At 64.7% G+C, this 17,375-nt stretch overlaps 1 protein-coding gene across 5 annotated transcripts in view; it reads right to left on the bottom strand.

Moving 5' to 3' along the window:
• The window catches only part of GSE1 (Gse1 coiled-coil protein), a 401,392-nt gene that overhangs the window by 11,806 nt on the left and 372,211 nt on the right, over window positions 1-17,375 (bottom strand). For all 5 annotated transcript variants that reach the window (XM_088027514.1, XM_088027515.1, XM_028091230.2 and 2 more), the window contains 9 exons: window positions 13,215-13,414; window positions 8,240-8,412; window positions 7,675-7,875; window positions 6,996-7,187; window positions 6,373-6,677; window positions 5,600-5,924; window positions 2,452-3,065; window positions 1,131-1,243; window positions 561-831 (listed from right to left, as the gene is read on the bottom strand). In XM_088027514.1, the coding sequence (XP_087883640.1) occupies window positions 561-831; window positions 1,131-1,243; window positions 2,452-3,065; window positions 5,600-5,924; window positions 6,373-6,677; window positions 6,996-7,187; window positions 7,675-7,875; window positions 8,240-8,412; window positions 13,215-13,414 (2,394 nt within the window). The remainder of the gene's footprint in view (window positions 1-560; window positions 832-1,130; window positions 1,244-2,451; window positions 3,066-5,599; window positions 5,925-6,372; window positions 6,678-6,995; window positions 7,188-7,674; window positions 7,876-8,239; window positions 8,413-13,214; window positions 13,415-17,375) is intronic.

Below are 17,375 nucleotides of genomic sequence, written 5' to 3'. Positions count from 1 at the left end.
CCAAGGAGGCGGCCCCAACATGGCCCCTGGTGTCCGGAAGGACCTGGAAGCACCTTCCAGGGCAAGCTGTCTCATCACGACATCTGCTGGCTCTGCCTGGCTGCCACGGGCCACCCCGAGCCTCCTGCCGTGGGAACACGAAGTGCCGTGGGCCATGCCGGCCCCCACCAAGAGGAAAGAGCCGCTACCGCGGGAAGGTACGATGCGACCCTGCACCCGGGGGTCGCCCCACTTGCCGCCCCAAGTGCTGGGAGGTCTGACAAGTGACAGAGCAGCCGACAAAAGTGGGCTTTACATACAGAACAGAGGCCACTGATGCGACAAAAGAAACGTGCTCCAAGGAAGGGAATTTGCATTTGGGGTGGAGAGAAACTGGATGCCAGAGAGACACCAGGGCAGGCCTGAGAGAGCAAAGCGGCTGCCGCCTTGGGGGCCAGAGGGAGTTGAGAGAGCCCCAGGGTGAAGTGGTTCCAGATCCCACCAGAAGCCCAGGGCCCCTGCTTGTCCAGAAGCTCATGGCCACAGTGACCCCACCCCGTGGGGCCCGCACCAGGCCGTACCTTTTCTCTTCTCGGCACTGATGTGAGTCAGGTTGAAGATGGTCAGGAACTTCTTCTTCTCTTCGAAGTTGGGGCTATTGTTCATCTCGTCGGGACTGTAGCGCGTGGACAGTGCCAGTCTCGGTGAAGGCGTCTGCCGCTTGTTCTGAATCGTCGGGGGCGACGGGCTTCTCTCCCTCAGCATCCGCCGCCGCTTCCTCCGCTTCTGGGTCAGCAATTCCTCCTTCTGCTGTTGGGTGGTCAAGCCAAAAAGTTGCAAAAACTCTAGCTTCTAGATTGGGAAAGAAAACAAATGAGTTTGAAACCACTGGCAGTGGCATGCTTCCACTGTCCCAGGGGCCCGTCCTGGGGTCCAACGCAGCCCATGTCCACGGAGGGGGAGGACTGTGACCGTGAGCACATCCAGACACCCACAGTCTGTGGGCACGGAGGAGCGCAGGGAGTCCCAGCGAGTGCAGGGCTGCCCGGGACAGTGGGAGGGAAGCCAAGAAGCAGGCTCTGACGGGGGGGGGGGGGGGCGCCAGAAGCCCAGCCCGCAGCCCCACACGGCGGGGACCAGATTCCAGATACCTCGGAGGAAGTGTCCAGCTTGAGTGGCGGCTGCTCGGCCACGCAGCGGAGGTGGGCCCTGACCTCCTCCTCGTCGCTCTCGTCGTAAGAGTCATCCAGGTCGTAGAAGTAGCCTGGGGGCGAGAACGGGTTTGCTGGGCTGGGCAAGGAGCCTCGCCCTCCAGCGGATGCTGCATACACGGGGCCCCTGTGACGTGTGTACAGACGCGCCTGTGGGACCAAGCCCTGCCGACCGCTCCGAGCACCCCAAAACCCAGACTCCTTTTATCCCGGGTGGAAATGTGCACTGACCCCCAGTCCTAAGATTTGAGCACTTTATAGGGATGGCAGCTGGGGGGGTGGGGGTGGAGGATGCAGGAGGCAGACGCCAGGCTTCCTCTGCACCCCAAGTGACCAGGCCAAGGTAGCGTGAACGGACAGTGATCTCTCTGCAGGGAATCACTCATCCCGCAGGCCTGGGGCTGTGTCCATGGCAACCCAAGGCTGTGTGTGCACATCCACTCCCTGCCTACTGTGGCCATCTGGGTCCACTACCCAGGAGGGGACGGGCACACTCAGGGCCCTACCAGAGGCAAAGAGCATGCCCAGAAACTGAGATGCAGAGAACCGTAGAACCCCTGCACCAAGGGCACCAGGGTATCCCCGCATCCTCCCTCACAAGGCAAGCGGAGGAGAAAAATACTAGTCAGGCCCAAAATCTAGCCTAGAACCACCACCTGGGAAGACCTGGCCTTGGCCCCAGCTTCTGGCTAAGAGGCTGAGTTCAACAGGAGAAAAGAAACCGGTCTGGAGCAGCCCCTGCCCCCTCCTGGTCAGACAGGGTGTGCAGGTGGGGGACAGCCAAGGCCACCCTGGGCCTGCTGGCTGACACTCCCCCACCCCCACCGCAGGAGCAGGAAGGAAAGGGGGCCAGACCTCGTGCCCTTGCCCCGCTCCCACCTGGGCCTGCCTGCCCCCGAGGACGGCAGCCCCTATGAGGAGCCCCCACCGGGCCCAGGCCTGTTCTCTCGACGGCCTCCTCTCTTGTTATGCTGCACTATTAATATTTAAAACCGTCTTATGAGCCTCTGTTCATCACTTATTAATCATGCGTGTCTGTGGACCCATCCTTCCAGAGTTTTGATTTGGCTTTTTGGGCCAATTTTCATTGCAGCAGGAATGGCAGGGACCCCAGGACTGTCTCCCCAGTGCAGGTGTCAGCGACACGGAAGCCAGTGAACTTGCTCCCTGAGCTGCTCAGACCCCACGGCCGGAAGCAGGAGTGGGAGGAGGGCGGCACGCTGCCCCGCCCGGTCCCAGAAAGCCTCCAGGGAGGGCGCACCTTTCTCCTGGGCCTCTCGCCGCCTGCGCTCCTCCAGGTCCAGCTTGCTGACCAGCCTCCGCCGCTGCTGCAGGAACTCGTCATAGATGTAGGCGGGGTCGGGGCCCCGTGGGGCTGCAGGCCGGTAGGGCGAGCCTGGCTTCAGGGGCCCCGGGAGCTCCCCAAAGGGGGCAGGCTGGGTGAGGGAGGCCCGCTGCTGGCCCAGGATGGTCTGGGTGGATTTTTCCAGCTCAGCCAGAAAGGGCCCGGGCCCGTGAGGAAAGGCCTGGTGCTCCAGGCTCGCTGCCTCCCTTGGGGGTGGCTGGTACTTGTCCAGGGGGGTGGCCTCTCGCTTCCGGGGCCCCTCCTCCACCTTCTCTGGGCAGTAGACCCGTTCCACTTTCACCAGGGGGACGGCTGCCTGGCGGCTGGGCTCAAAGGGAGTGGGGTGGCTGTGCAGAGGGTGGCTCTCAGGGGCCCGCCGTGTCTCCAGGGTGCTGTCCATCAGGGACACCGGGTTCCAGAGGCCCGTGGGCACAGAATGGTGCTGGGGCTTGGGCGAGATGAGTGGCGGGGGCCCGCCAAAGTGCTGTGGGGGATCTCGGCTGCCCAGCTCTGGACGGTTCGGTCCTGGCCTAGGGAATGAGCAGAGCAGGCCATCAGTCACGACAGCAGCCACCCAGGCCGCCTGCCCAGAACTCCCCAGAGAGCAGAGCTGGAGGGGCACCAGGGCTGCTACCTCTACGACCCCTTGACAGGCTGCTGCCCGTGGACTCCCGTTTCCCCCGCACACAGCTGGAGGCAGGCAGGTGTAGACTTTTGAGAGGACACAGAAGCTCAAAGGTGGACGCTGCTTGCTGAGGATGGAGACAGTCTCAGGCCAGACCCACTTCTGCTCCTGTTTCTCACCCATGACCTGGCAATAGCTCCTTACGTTCCACCACTTCCTGAATTCCTGTGAACTCTGTGTAAGGACAGACCTGCACCTTTGTTTTCCGCAGGGAGTCCCACCGAAGGGAAAATAAAGACAAGTCCCTGACGGCAAAGGTGTGGCTTTGTCATCGGCACCCCCTCCACGTGTGCCAAGCCGTGGACAGATGCAGAGGGCAGGCCAGCCTTCGAAGGGGCCACTCTCCTCTCTCCCAGGTGTCTTCCCAGCCCAGTGAGGCGGGGCAGGCCTGCTTCCAGGGTGACCCTCACAGTTAGGGTGGGTGGGTCTGTGCTGTTGCTGAACCCCAGTGGTCCCCATCAGAAGAGCAGCCCAGGTGGCTGAGTCGGTTAAGCATCTGCCTACGGCTCAGGTCCTTGATCTCAAGAGTTCCAGGATTGAGCCTCATGTCGGGCTCTCCGCTCAGCGGGGAGTCTGCTTCTCCCTCTCCCTGTGTGCTCGCCCTCTCTCAGATAAATAAAATCTTAAAGGGAAAAAAAAAAAAAAAGGCAACAACCCCACGTAGCCCCAAAGCAGCAGCTACACCCCAAGAGTCTTTATGGAGCCAAGCCACTTGCTAGAGCATGGCGCCCCTACACTCAGGCAGGGCAGGAACTAGAGGGGACCTTTTTTCAGGTAAGACACTTTACCTCTGTTGTAGCAGGCTTCCAGGGCTCTCCCCACCTGGCTTGGGGCAGGGGACACTGAACCATAGCCACCAAGTTATTCCCAAATGCAGGCTGGGAGAAAACCCCCCAGTGACACTGTAGAGTACAAAAGGGGACTATATCAAGAAGCCCCATGTCCTTAAACGAGTCAAGGAACCCGTTAGCAGACCAAATATGTCATGCACTGGAGCCAAGCACTGAACGGTTTTCTAGCTGGGAACACAAGGGCCCGTCAGATGTCAAGTTCATGCTGCTGTGAGGCCGAGTGTGCTGCCAGCTACTATGAGGACCACGGAGGCCAGGAGAGGGCAGCTGGGGGCCGGATTCTGCGTCTGGTGCCCTAGGCCTACATGAGGCTGCTAGGTCCTGAGACAGAGGCCGCCCCTGCTGGGGACGGTGGTGCCGGGATCCTCGGGCCTTGGCAGAGGAAGACCCCCACGGGAGTCAGAATACCCAGACTTTATCAGGAGGCGCCGAGGGGTGCTGGCTGCTCTCCCAGGGCCCGGGGCGGGGAGAGAGTCAGATGAGCAGAGATCAGCTCACAGACAGAAGCAGCGCAACGGTCTGCAGAGAGGGGCCCTCGCTACGGCCACGGTGGGCAGTGCAGCTGCCGGCTGGGGCGGAGAATCTCACGCCAGGATCAGCCCAGCCAATCCCTGCGGCCGCCCTACCCGACAGCAGAGCCCATGGCTGCGCCGTGGAACAGGCCAGCAGCACCCAGGGCACCGTCGGACGGGCGCTGAAGGTGAGAGAGGGAAGGAGCACGTGGACATCGAAAAAGCCTCCAACCCAGATGGCATCCCAGACATGAAGACCTGGAGAGACACTCCCCAATCTTTCCACCCGGCCTCCCTTGTGCACAACTGGGGAAACTGAGGCCAGCATCCCCTGTCCCTGAGACGTGGCCAGGCCCTCTGCCAACTCTGGCTGATGAGCCCTGGAAGGCTGGATGGTGGGTTAGGGGACACTACCAGGTGGCAGCCAGACCAACAGGTGGGAGTGGGGAGGCCCGGGGGCAGCTGTGAGTGTAGGAAGGGGCCCAACGATGGGCACAAAGGACCCCCGGGGGATCCCAGAATGGAGCTGGGAAGTGGGTATTATTTATTGTAATAGCAATAAACAATTTCTTGTTTAAATCCAAATTAAATACAGTCCCCTTTTTCATTAAAAAACATTTGGACTTGAAAGCACAGGCAGACAGAAAGAATGGGTGTAATTATTGATTAAAGCTTCTCTTGCCCCCTCCAGGCGCCACGACTGTCCCCACGGGGACACAGCCAGGCTGCGTGGGAAGGCCCTGGCTCTGGCCAGCGCCATCACTTGGGGACAGGCACCTCTGAGTGCCTCTTTTCCCGGCCTGGAGTCTCTGCTTCCTCGCAGGCCCAACAGGTCGGCGGCAGGGGGGGGAGGCGGGGGGGGAGCGCACGGTAGCAAGTGAAAGCACTCAGGAGGCAGGGTAAACTGCAGGTACCCCATAAGTGCTGGCTGGCTACGAGCAAATCCAAGCATGAAGACCCCCCCCCCCCCGCCTCCCGGGGGTTTCCTGGCACTGCCCGACCCCGCCGAGCCCCACCTGGTGCTCTCCGGCCTGTGCTCCGCCTCCGTGGGAACCGGGGGCCGGCCCATGTCCAGGTGCTGCTCCAGCACCTGCTGCCGAAACTCCGACACCTGGGACTGCCGGTCTTCCTTCTCCTGCCGCAGCCGTCGCTGCCGCGCCAGCCACTTTTCCTCCTCGTTGGTGCGCTGGATCAGCAGGGCTGTGGTGGCGCTGCTGCCCGGCAGCGGGAAGATGCTGTGGTTGGAGAGGAGGCTGGGCACGGCGTGGTGGGCGGTGGGCGTGGGGTGCAAGGGGTGCTGCCCGGGCTTCGAGACTTGCAGGCCCGCCTCCTTCAGCTTCTCTGTGGGGCGGCGGGGGCGGGGGAGAGGGGAGGCCGTCACAGTAGCATCTCCGCAAAGGGGGCCCAGCCCCTGCCTGCCCCCAGGGCCCCTCCGGATGCTTTCAGGGAGCACGGCCTCTGGGGACGCTGGGTGGTCGGTGGGCACGGCTCCCGATCGCACCCGCCGGGGTGCTGCAGCTCTGGGCTCGTGCGGGCTTGCGAGAGCAGACCGAGCCCTCCCAGGACCACGCAAGCCCGTTGTTAACGAGCCCTCGTTAAGTCTGATTACATAAGCTCCCGATGACACGAAATACGTTCAAGACAAAGGTCATCCCTCCCTTCCTGATGCTTTCACTGCGGTTCACTATGGTGCGTGGCACCCTCGACGGGATCCACCGGGCACCTCTCCCCAGCTCCTGCCTGGCTCCGTGCCCCCGCGTCTGCAGCCTGGTAACGGGCCCCGCGGTACCTGCGCGCGTCGGGGTCAGCTGCTCCGAGGGCTTGCCCCGCTCCTCGGCGGCGTGGCTCCGCAGCCCGTGCAGCTCGGCCACGGGCAGGAAGGCCGGCTCCAGCGCCTTGGCCGCCAGCAGGTCCTTCTCGCGGGCCCGCTGCTCCCGCTGGCGCTCCAGCTCCCGCTCCCGCTCCTTCTCCCGCTCACGCTCCAGCTCCTTCTCCCGCTCGCGCTCCTTCTCCCGCTCGCGCTCGCGCTCCTTCTCCCGCTCGCGGTCGGCTTCCCGCTCCCGCTCGCGCCTCAGCTCCTCATCCAGCTGCAGCCTGCGGGCCAGGGCACGGGGTGGTGACGGCGCTGCGCTGGTGCAGGGGGGCCAGGCACGGGCCCCCAAGGAGAACTCCCAGGAGTGCGAGACCAGTACTGTCACCGCACCGTGACAGCAGATGCACAGGGTCCCCCGGAGACTCCAAGGCCCCCGGACCAAGAGCCGCACACTGCCTCCCCGAGCGTCACCACACGCTCACGCCAGGAGGCCCAGCGACGGACAACGGAGCTCGACAGAGACCAAGCTCGAAGTCGAGCACCAGCCGCTCCCCGCCTCGCAGGTGAGCAGGGCCGCCCCGGCCCAGCACAGGGCTTACCTCTCGGCGCTGAGGCTGGACATCCGCTCCGAGTGCAGCGCGGCCAGGGACGAGTGGGAGAGCTCGGGGGGGTAGCGGACCCCGGAGAGGTGCAGATGCATAGCAGACGGGTGCAGTGGGGGCAGGGAGCCGGGGGTGGGGATGGGGTAGAAGGGGGACCGTAGGGCTGACAAGCAGTAGGAGTCATCCATCCTGTGCGGAGAAGGGGGGGGCCCAGTGAGAACCAATGTGAAAGAAAACAAAGCCCAGGCCCATTCGAAGGTGTCCCTCCCCCCCCCCCCCCCCCGGGCCAGGGCAGAATGGCCGGGAGCCTCCACAAAGGCCATGCGGATAAAGGCCATGGCCAGCCCCAGAGCCCCGCCAGGACCCTTCCAGGCCTGAACGGCAGGCCTCCTGTGAGCAGCAGCCCACTCACTATGGATGCATCGGGCTAGATTTGTGAGGCTCCTGCACAGAGCAGAGCCGTGGGACACACCTGCCCTGGGGCTTCTCGGTTACACAGCAAAACAGGCAGCCACTGGGGGAGGGGCAGCACGGATGATGGCGGGGGGGGGGGGGGGCGCAGGGATGACTCCCGCCAGGGGGCAAACCCCTAATGGCTAACTCGGAAGGCTGGGGGCTGCTCCGAGCTACGGAGCCTGGCCCCAGGGCGTGAGGGTGACTCAGTGAGGTGCCTCACCTGAAGGCCGGGTGGGGGAATGGGTGCGGGGCCAGGTAGCTTGGGTGGTAGTAGGCGGCGGCGGCGGCGGCGGGGTCCAGGCCGAGGGGAGGCAGGGAGGACATGCGCAGGTCCTCGGTGGTGTGGTAGGGCCGGAAGCTCCTCAGGTAGTCCTCGGGCACGGTGCTCGGGGGCACCACGTGGTGCACAGGCCGCTGGAGGCTGCGCGTGGGGACGGACGGACAGACGAGGAAGGGCCAGTGGTGAGCAGGCTTCCTGCTCCAGGCTGAGCAACGCGTCATTTCCCCCCCCCCCGGCACACCCCCATTCCCGCCTCTGCCAGAACGTGGGGTCTTCAGGGACAGGTCCTGGCTCCCACGAACGGGGGCGCAGGCGGGCTGGGACAACCAGCCGTCAGGTCAACATGGAAATGCGTAGCAGGCACAGACGGGGCCGCGGGCCCGGGCCTCAGCCACCATCTGGCGGCTCTCAGCCTCAGCTGGTGCAGACCCACCGCCGGGCACCACCGCCAGAGCCTCCGGGATCCAGACCCCAAGCACACGTGCCCCCCCATCTGCAGACTTACTTGAGTGGTGGGAAGCGCGAGTCCTGCACCACAGAGCTGGGGGAGATGCCAAAAGGGTACGGGGTGCTGAGCAGGTGGGAGGGGATGGCTGGGCCCCCCGCCTTCTCCTGGGGCAGCGGGGGCTCCACGATGAGGCGCTCCCGACCACCGCTGCTGCCCCGAGAGCCAGCGTCCTGCGGGAGGACAGAGAGCACCGGGTCAGGACCGGGGTGCGGGGCCGGGGCCTCCTCCAGACTCAGAGGGGCTCGCGTTTGGTGTGCCTTCCTTAAGGGTTTCCACCCCATCCTGCGGGGCACGCACAGGGTACGCAGGAGGCAGTCCCCTCCTCCCCCGGGAGGACACGGCTTCTCACGGCACGAGGGCTGGACTGAAACCCATCTCGTTGCTGGGGCCACAAAACCAAGTGCCCGTGAGGGGACAGGGCACAGAGCAGGGGCCCCCACCTCGCACCAACCCCCATGCCCTGCCAGCGTGCCCTTCGCACAGGATCCTGCCGGCTCCAAACCCGAACTCAGGGGGTTAGATGGTGCTGTTCCACACCCGCAGGAAGTGAGCTCCGCTCCGCAGCAGGGAGCAACAGAGCCAGCCGGGGCCCCCCCGCCTGCGGATCGCCAAGCGGGCACCGGCGAGCCCCAGGGGCTGAAGCGTCAGCTGCGCCAACAGCTGCCAGCGCGCATCACAGATCCCTCGGCCCCCTGGTGCCCAGAGAGTCGCAGCCAAGAAGCTGGTGCTGCCCCCGGGCAGAAGGCGCTAGTCTAACCCCGCTTACCGACCCCTTGGGGTGGTCCTGGCACCAGCCACAGCAGGCAGCTGGGGTACCCCGACTGGTTGGACCTGTCTGGGGACACCTTTGCACACACTGGTGGTGGGCGGGGGCCCTGCTGACCCTGGGAAACCAGAGGAAGGGCTTGCTCAAGGCAGGAAGGCGGAGAAAGAGGAGCCCCAACCAAGACCGAGGGCAGAGCCCGCCATGGCTGGCCACACGGAGGGACCGGAGGAGTGATTACCCCGGGAACACACACCACCCACAGCTGCGACCCCTCTGGTCATTCACGTGGCTAAAGGGAGCTGAGCAGCAAGATCCTGAGCCCGTCAATAGCAGTTAGGGGGGGGGGTTCCTGACCTCTATTCAGAATCTTCTGGATTCTGGAGCAGGCGCCAGCCTGGGGGTGGCTGGGCCCCCCCTGAGGGTGGGGGTAGGAGGCCTCCACTATCCTGACAGCCCTTCTCAGCCTAAGCAAGGTCAGCACCAGCCATGCTGGGACCTCAGCCATGGGGGTTCTGAGGCGTGGCCACAGGCTCCCCTAAGCCCCAGGAGCTTCTCGACCAGGCCCTTCCTCCCGTCCTTCACCTGGCTGGACTGCCACGTCCCCCACCCTACCGCCCCCGGCATCCGGTCTGGCCGCTCCTGATAGACAGCAAACCAGGGCCGCAAGAAAGGAGGCGGCAGTCACGGGGGGGCGGGTCAAACCCGGCCTGTCCACCCCAAATCCGTGGTGTTTCCACCGTGTCGCAAAACACCAAGCACACCTTGAAAACAAGGCGGGGGGGCCACCGGACGTGTGGCGGCTGAGCCCCGTCCCCGCAGGAGATGGCCTGTTCCCTACTCCTCCACGTGTGTTCCCGGCTCGGCCAGGTCCGAGGCTCTGCGGCGCAGGCGCGGGAGGGGAGGAGCAGAGCTGCTGCGCCCTCTGACCCCCCCCAGCCCTCCGGCACCAGGGCGGGGTGGGCCGTGGGGGCAGCTGAGGAGGGCCTGGCCAGTGCCAGGCGGCCGCCGTGCCCGCCCCGGCCTTCCAGAAGACACATCCGTGATAATTAATCGAAGGAGACAGGCCGCTGATTGGAATTTTTAATGAGCGGCAACATCTGTTCCTGCCGGCACGCTGGCACAGCCCCTCTGCTCACGGCGGGGTCCTCGCAGGTTCGCGAACCCTGCCCTGCCCTTCCCTGAAGGGGCGTTCACGTGGCGGTATCAAGGGGACACGCACACCAACAGCCTGGGGCAAAGCGAGCTGCCCAAAACTCCCACCTCCCACTGTTCCAGAGACTTCTCTACAGGGGCCCACGCCTGGCCTCAGGTCCCGCAGATCCCTGTGTGGACGGCAGGACGGGCTCCCATCCGGGCCTGGAGACCCTAGAGGAGACCCATCGCTGCTCTGTGCCTCAGTTTCTCCACCTGTCAAGGGTGCCAAGCGCAGCCCCAGCTCCTAGTGTGACGGGGACAGAGGCACGGACATCAAGGGGAAGCAGGGTGGAGGACCAGCACGGGGCCCGCCCACGCGAACGTCGCAGGGGCCGTTGGCAGGTCAGGGCTTGCTGGGTCCTCCCACGTGCCTATCACGTGGCACGGGGGCCCCACACCCCCCGGCTGCCGCGCTCTGCCCCTCGTGGGGGCCGCCGGGGGATGGAGATGGCCCCGTGCCTGTGGCCCGGGACGGACTGAACACAGCACACCCCCTGGAGAGGGAGGCTCCTCAGCTGCCCGAGCGGGACAGTGGCGGTAGCCAAGGGGCTGGACGGCAGAACCCTCGGAGGAAGTCCTCGCCCCAAGGACCACATCTGGGGAGAAGCTCCAGGCACTGTGTACAGAATCCCGCAGCAGAGCCAAGCCCCCCGGGTAGCCCCTGATGCGGGGGGGGGTGGGGGCTCGCGAGTGCACCGTCCCCAGAAGCCCCTTGTCCCCTCAGTGGGACAAAGCCCGGCTTGAAGGCGGCTGGGCCAGATGGCACCTTCCCACTGCAGCGGACAAACAAGGCGCCGGAGAGCCTGGGGGAGGGGCGGGCGGGCTGGACCCACGCGCCTTCCGTCTGGCTGCAGCCCCGTCAAGCTGGTGACGGGCACCTGGGAACGAGGTCGGCCTTCCTGGGGTGCTCAGAGGCTGCCCGGGCCACCCCGGGGGCACCCCAAGAGCGCGCGGGGCTCCCCCCGCCGTCCTGGCAGACGGGCGCGCGGCAAAGAGCATCTGGGGGCAGCTTTTCTTTCCGAGCGGCGGCTGCAGGCACAGCTGTACCGATGAAGGGAGGACAAGGGGGGACGGGAGGGAGGGAAATCCGGCATTCTCGGGCGCTCAGAGAGAGGCTCCCAGGCAGGCAGCAGGACATGCCCTGTTAGCTTGAAAATAAACCATTTTTCATTTCAGCGGTCCTTTGTGGCTCCCACTACCTGGGAGACAGGACCCTGGCGACCCCGGTGACGGACAGGGCCCACAGCCCCGCCCCCACGACGCCCCACCTGGCGGGAGGCGCCCCCCCATCCCCTCCCCACCTTCACGCCTCTTGCCGGCTCCGCTCCCCAGAAGGATTACATTCTCCACTGAGCCTTTGTGCGGAGCTGATGAGCCATACATCATCTGCTAATCCAGTTCCCGTCCCGCCGCCCTCCCTGGTGGTATTAGTGTTTCATTAAGCGCCGCGGTGGTAAATGGCTGGAGCAGATCTATCACGGCCCTTTCTCTGGGGTGACTAAATGTTTCCGAGACAGGCAGGACCCTCGGAGGAGACCCTCGGAGGACTCCCACGGCGCAGGCGCTCGAGGAGGGAAATACATGGGAGGCGTCCAGTCCCGGCCGATAAGGGGGGGAAGGAAGCCCCTCTGGGGCAGGGCAAAGGGCACAGGGTGGGCCCTGGCGGGTGGCACCAGTCAGGGCTGAGCCAGGGACACGGCAGGCAGGACCCCCCCGCCCCGGGGGCCCTGAGGTCAAGGCGGATCGCCAGAGGCAGCGAGCCCACCTGAAGACCCTTCGTCCTCCCTTAAACCAGGGCCAGCTCAGGTGTCTCCAAACCCCTCTGGCTGGAATCTGCCCACCAGGCCCTACGCAGGCTCTCCCACCCCCCAAACCGCACACGGGGCAGAGCCAAGGGCCGAGACGGCCGCTTCGAGATGCGCGCAGGGCCACACCCAGCAGGGTCCCAGCCTACAGCTGTTGCTAGGCATTCAGGGATACCAGCTGGGGTCCTTGTGGATGCTCACCCTGGGTCAGGGCCTGCCCGACGGCCACCCCCTCTGTGGACAGAGACAGAGGCTGGCTACCCCCATCCCCCAGGGCAGAGTAAAGACAGATCACCAAGACGCCGGGGGTGCCTGTGGCCCTGGTGCCCACCTGCCTCTCCACTTCCACTTTTCGTGTGGTCTCATTAGTACTTCTGAGTATTGCCACCCCCATGGGAACTAGGCAGAAAAACCTGGCCAGTGTTCTCCACCCCCCTGCTGGGTACCCACAGTGGTTCCCCACCCGCCCACCCCCCTACCGGGAGTCCCGGGTGTCGCTGGGGAGGGGGGTCAGCCGGGGCGGGGATGCGGAAAGGCTCCCAGGGCCTTCTGCAGGGGAGCAGCTGCACCAGGGAGTCCCCAAGTACCGGGGAGGGGAGGAGGGGCGGCGGCTTTGGAAACTAAGACGGAAACAGGAAATGCTGGTATCTTCCCTACTTGGATCCTCATTGGAGCAATAATCCCATCAGCTGCTGTTTACCAAGTGCCAGGATGTGTGCAAACACCATTCTAAGTGCTTCACACGGGGCTAAGGACGAAACAGTGTCTGCCCCCCCATTTCTCATGTCGGGGCACTGACCCCCAGGTCCTCAAAACGGGAGCACGTTGGGAGGGCCCATGAAGAGGTCATTCGGGTTGGCCGTGACCCAACATGACCGGTGTCATCAAGAAAGAAGATCATGACACAGACGCGCACAGAGGGAGGGCCGGGTGAGGACCCAGGGAGAAGGCGGCCATCTCCACACCCAGAAGAGGGGCCTCAGGGGACAGCCACCCTGACCACAGCGGGGGCCACAAGCACAAAGGATACATCTGTTGTGTGAGCCCCTGGTCTGGTGCTTGGTTGTGGCCGCCTGACTGGCACCCTCGGATTTTCTTCCAACACACAGATCCTCCAGGTGAGCGTGCCGTGGGGTCTCGGGCCCCAAGCGCTGCCCTCCCGTGGCCGTGGCCGCACCCGCCTCCGCCCCCGTGCCCTGGCGCTCACCTGCCGGCTCTCGCTCCTCCAGACGCCATTGACGGTCTTGGTTGGGGCGATCGTCACCACGGGGGGCGTGCTGGGCACACTGTGGCCCCCAGGGGGGACGATGATGGGGCCCATGGGCACGCGCTTGGGCGTGCTGGCTGGGGAGCTGTGGTTGGTGGCCGGCGAGGACACGGGGGACGACTCGCTGCTCAGTGAAGACCCTGCGGGAGAAGGAAGATACAGCAGCGTGAGTGGGGGTCACACCCACCCAGGGCTCTGGCTGTCCCCAGCCACACCCCAGCTCACCTGAGCCCTGAGCCCCAACCCAAAGGGGAAAGGAGCCGGGAGCGCACGCAGGCCAGCCAGGAAGGGTGACCCCTCCACGCACCGATGGAGCCCGGAGCCCCGGCAGAGCAGACGTGCTCCCAGCGCGGGCGGGGGCAAGACCCCCAGCCTCAGAACAGCGGGTGTGTGCTTGTAGACAGAGGGCTTACAGGAGGCCCCGGCGGCCGGCGTGCTGGACGGGCCAGGCCGGGCAGGGACACGCGGAAACGGCCACGGCAGGCTCATCTTTTTTCTTAGATATCCACTGCAATCTACTCCTAAGTTTTTAAAATTGAGATCTGGGGCACCATTTACAACACAAAGGTCCCTGGTTTCTAGCACATTCAGAGTCGTGCAACCAAGACGGCTAACTGGCCCCAGATCACTTCTGCCCGCCCACCCAAAGAACCCCGGAGCCCACTCCTCCCCGCTGTACCCCTGGAGGCAGGGTAGAGGCGGCAGAGCCGGTGGGGGGCCCAGGGCTTAAGGCGGGCCGGGCAGGGCCTAGGGCGCGGCTGGGAGGAAAGCGCTCCAGGGTCCCCTGCAGAAGGCCCTCGTCGGCTGCTCAGGTTGATGGCTGCTCCCCCCGCCAACGGGCAGCAAGGAGGTCACCATGCTTCCTTCCCAGGTCCCGGCCCCCCAGCAGGCACCCGTCTGGCCCGGGCTAGTCCAGCACTGTCTGGGGGTCGTCGAGAGCCCAGCCCGGGCCCGGCGAAATCCACAGCGCGTACTCACATCCACCCTGCACTCGGGAAGGAGACCCCCTCACGTGCCCACACCGTGGTGGGGCCACAGACGCTGGCTCACGCCACCCAAGCCCCCGTCCCAGACGGGCCCTACTTCACATGAAAGCACGAGAGCAGCTGGGGCCACGTGTGAAGCAGGACACACGGTCAGCTATGGTCACGGGCGGGGGGCGGGGTGGGGTGCAGGGGCTCTGGCCGAGCTGCACGAGGAGGCCACCGCTGACAATCCCAAACAGCGGCTTGGAGACGCCCCGTCTTGCTCTTGGACTCAAAGGGCAAACACTGACCCTTCTGAAGGGTCCCCACGGGCACCTTCCGTTGGCAAGAGCCCCACGTGGGTGGGGGGAAAAGGAAGCAAGGTCAGCAGAGACAGCTCCTCGCGGAAGGAGAATCCCATTGGTGTGCAGGCATCCTCCCAGATTTCACTCCAAACTTGCCTCGTTCCTGGGGGCCGAGGGACCCTCACCCTGTCTCCATACCACCTCCAGTGGCCACACTCACGTTACCAGATGGAACCTCCCAGCTGCCAAGGGGTCACTGCAGTGCCATCTATCCTTCCTGCCCCAGGGACCCTGACCAGCCAAGTGTGGCCTCAGCAGCGTCGCTAGGAAGTAGAGTGGCTGGACGTGGAGGCCCCGGCGACATCGGGACAGAGCCTTGACCTAAGCAACAGGACTCCCTAGGCTAGTACACGGCATGTGCAACTGTACAGGGCAGCCCCAAGGAGACACCCAGGCTCAACCGCACAGGCCAAGCCCCACAGCAGCCCAGCAGCACGTTCTGCTCAGCAATATTAAGACCACCACGGAGGCCGGGTGTCCCTCAAGGAACTGCCCGAGGGCTGCTGGCCCTGAACTGTGACCCCCGATTCCCGAGATGAAGCAGCAAGCACAGCACCCACCCCAAGAATTCTGCCACCCCACGCTAGCTGGACCAAGCCCAGCTCTGCTCCCCACTACCCTGGGTGAGGCCTGAACCCCCCGGGCAGAGGTCATTACCACTGGGGGAGGGTCAGTACTGCACAACAGGGCCACCTTCCCGTCCCAGTGGGGACAGCCTGAGGCTTCGAAACAAGCTACGTCTGCCCAAGTCGGTGACCAGCCCGTCCTGCACCCAAAGCTGGTTTCATGACCGCCTCGGCTTTGGGCGGGGGGTGGGGGGGCGTTGTCACAGGCAGATCCAGCCAGTCCCGCGGGCAGAGCCGCCTCGGGGGCTGGTGGACTGCCGCCCGTGCTGAGCTGCTGACCGAGAGGCAGCTGGGTGCTTAGTTCTGTACCATCACCCAGGTATGTGCAACTTTGCAAAACCAGCGGCATCTTCAAGGCCGGCAGCCCCATTCTGGGGACCACACCCAGCAACGCGGGGCTGATGCCCACCAGAGACACGGCAAAGGGGCGGCATGGGGCCCGTCCTCAGGCCGGAGCGCCCCCCCGCGGGGGCAGCAGGCGGCGCAACCGCTGGAGCGCAGACAGCCAGGCAAGGCCCGGTCCGGCCGCTGGGGCGGGGGTGATAGCAGGCGGCTGGCCCCTGAGGTGTGGGGTCACTCCAAGACCCTGCCCCCGGACACTGGCCATCTGTGCGCTTTTCTCTGGTTTATCTAGATTGTGATAAAAAGTTCCACTCTGTATTTTTGAAAAAAAAAAAAAAACAAAAAACAAAAAAACAAAACACCAAAAAACAAGAAACAGAACAACACGCTAGATAAGGGATCTTTTCCTTAAAATACAATTTCCACGGAACCTCTATGGCTCTCCTTTTTTGGGTGGCAATGGCTGCACGCAGGCAAGCCCCACACCACACAATGCCCACCTCCAGCGTGCAACTCGACGGTCCCGGCACCTTCACAGAGGGGCCGCCATCACCCCAGAAAGGAAGTCCGAGCCCCCAGCCCCCAATCCGCATGGTCTCCAAGGATGTGCCTACTCTGGGCGGTTCCTGTAAATGACCCACGGTATGTGACCTTCCTCCCCTGCTGCTGCTCACTCAGTGTGGTTTTTACGGTGTGTGCGTGTGGCCGTGGGCGTCAGGACCCCCTTTCTACAGCCGGCTACCCTCCCTTGTACGCAGAGACCCGTTTCGTTTGGTGTGCCCAGCCCCTTGGCTCTGTGACGGCTGCTATGTCTCCTGCGCTCACAGCTTGTCTCCCACTCAGCCTCGCGCTCAGCTGCCAGGCCCATAGCCTGGGCAGCCCTGTCTACCCTCTGCCCGGGGGTGGAGGGGGGACAGACAGGTGCGCTCTGGAGCCGAAAAAGGAGGCAAGGAAAATGCACACAGGCCAAGAGCACCGGCGGTCAAGGCAGAGGCCGGCAAGAGCCTGGAGGAAAAGCCGGGGTCAAAGGCCAAGTGGGCTTTGGGCCTCCAGGCGCTGGGCAGATGGGCCAGGGGGCCCACACGGCTGGGACCCCACGGTGCGGCAGCCCTGGGGGGCCTTGCAAGCAGGAGCACCTGCCAGCACCAGGCCCCCCAGGCCGCTCTCCTCCCCTTGAAAAGGCCCCGCCTCACGCCATTAGCTCGCCTCTCTGGATTAACCTCATTTCTAATCACCAAGGGGTGAGGGGCGGGGCGGGGGGAGCTGGGGGGCCCAGGTGCACTTGCACCAGGAGGCCATGACAATTAGCAGCCTCATCCCCCGGGGGGCTGGCGTCAATGGCTGGCCAGAGCAGGCGATCGATCCCTGACCACGCACCCACAATGAGCGAGCAGCCACCCCGACCCTGCTCCCGCGCAGTGGCAATACCGCTGTGCCCGCCCTCATTAACTGGAGGCACGCGGCGTCCCCTCTGCTGTCTGACTCGGAGGATTAGCGCCGGGGCCGCCGGGCACATGTAATTAACAGCTGAGACCCCAGACTCGGGGGGAGACTGGAAACAAAACCGCAACTGTCCGCTCTCCCAGACACACAAGCCACGACGACCACGATGACCTACCCCCCACCCACCCCAGCCCTGTAGCGCAGGCAGGGCGAGGCCAGCTCTCGGGGACGCCGCGCTGGCCTCGTCCCCCCGGGGCCTCACCCCTGACGACAGGGAGAAGACAAGAGAACAGTCTCCCTAAAAAGGGACCCTGAGGACGTCTTCCTGGGATGCCCGCTCCGGGGGCCGGGCCACCCGAG

This window comes from Eumetopias jubatus, unplaced genomic scaffold, assembly GCF_037043125.1.
Source record: "Eumetopias jubatus isolate StellerSeaLion01/CBP00866 unplaced genomic scaffold, mEumJub1_p1.0 scaffold_10, whole genome shotgun sequence".
Lineage (NCBI taxonomy): Eukaryota > Metazoa > Chordata > Mammalia > Carnivora > Otariidae > Eumetopias > Eumetopias jubatus.
This window is presented reverse-complemented; position numbering and strand designations above follow the sequence as displayed.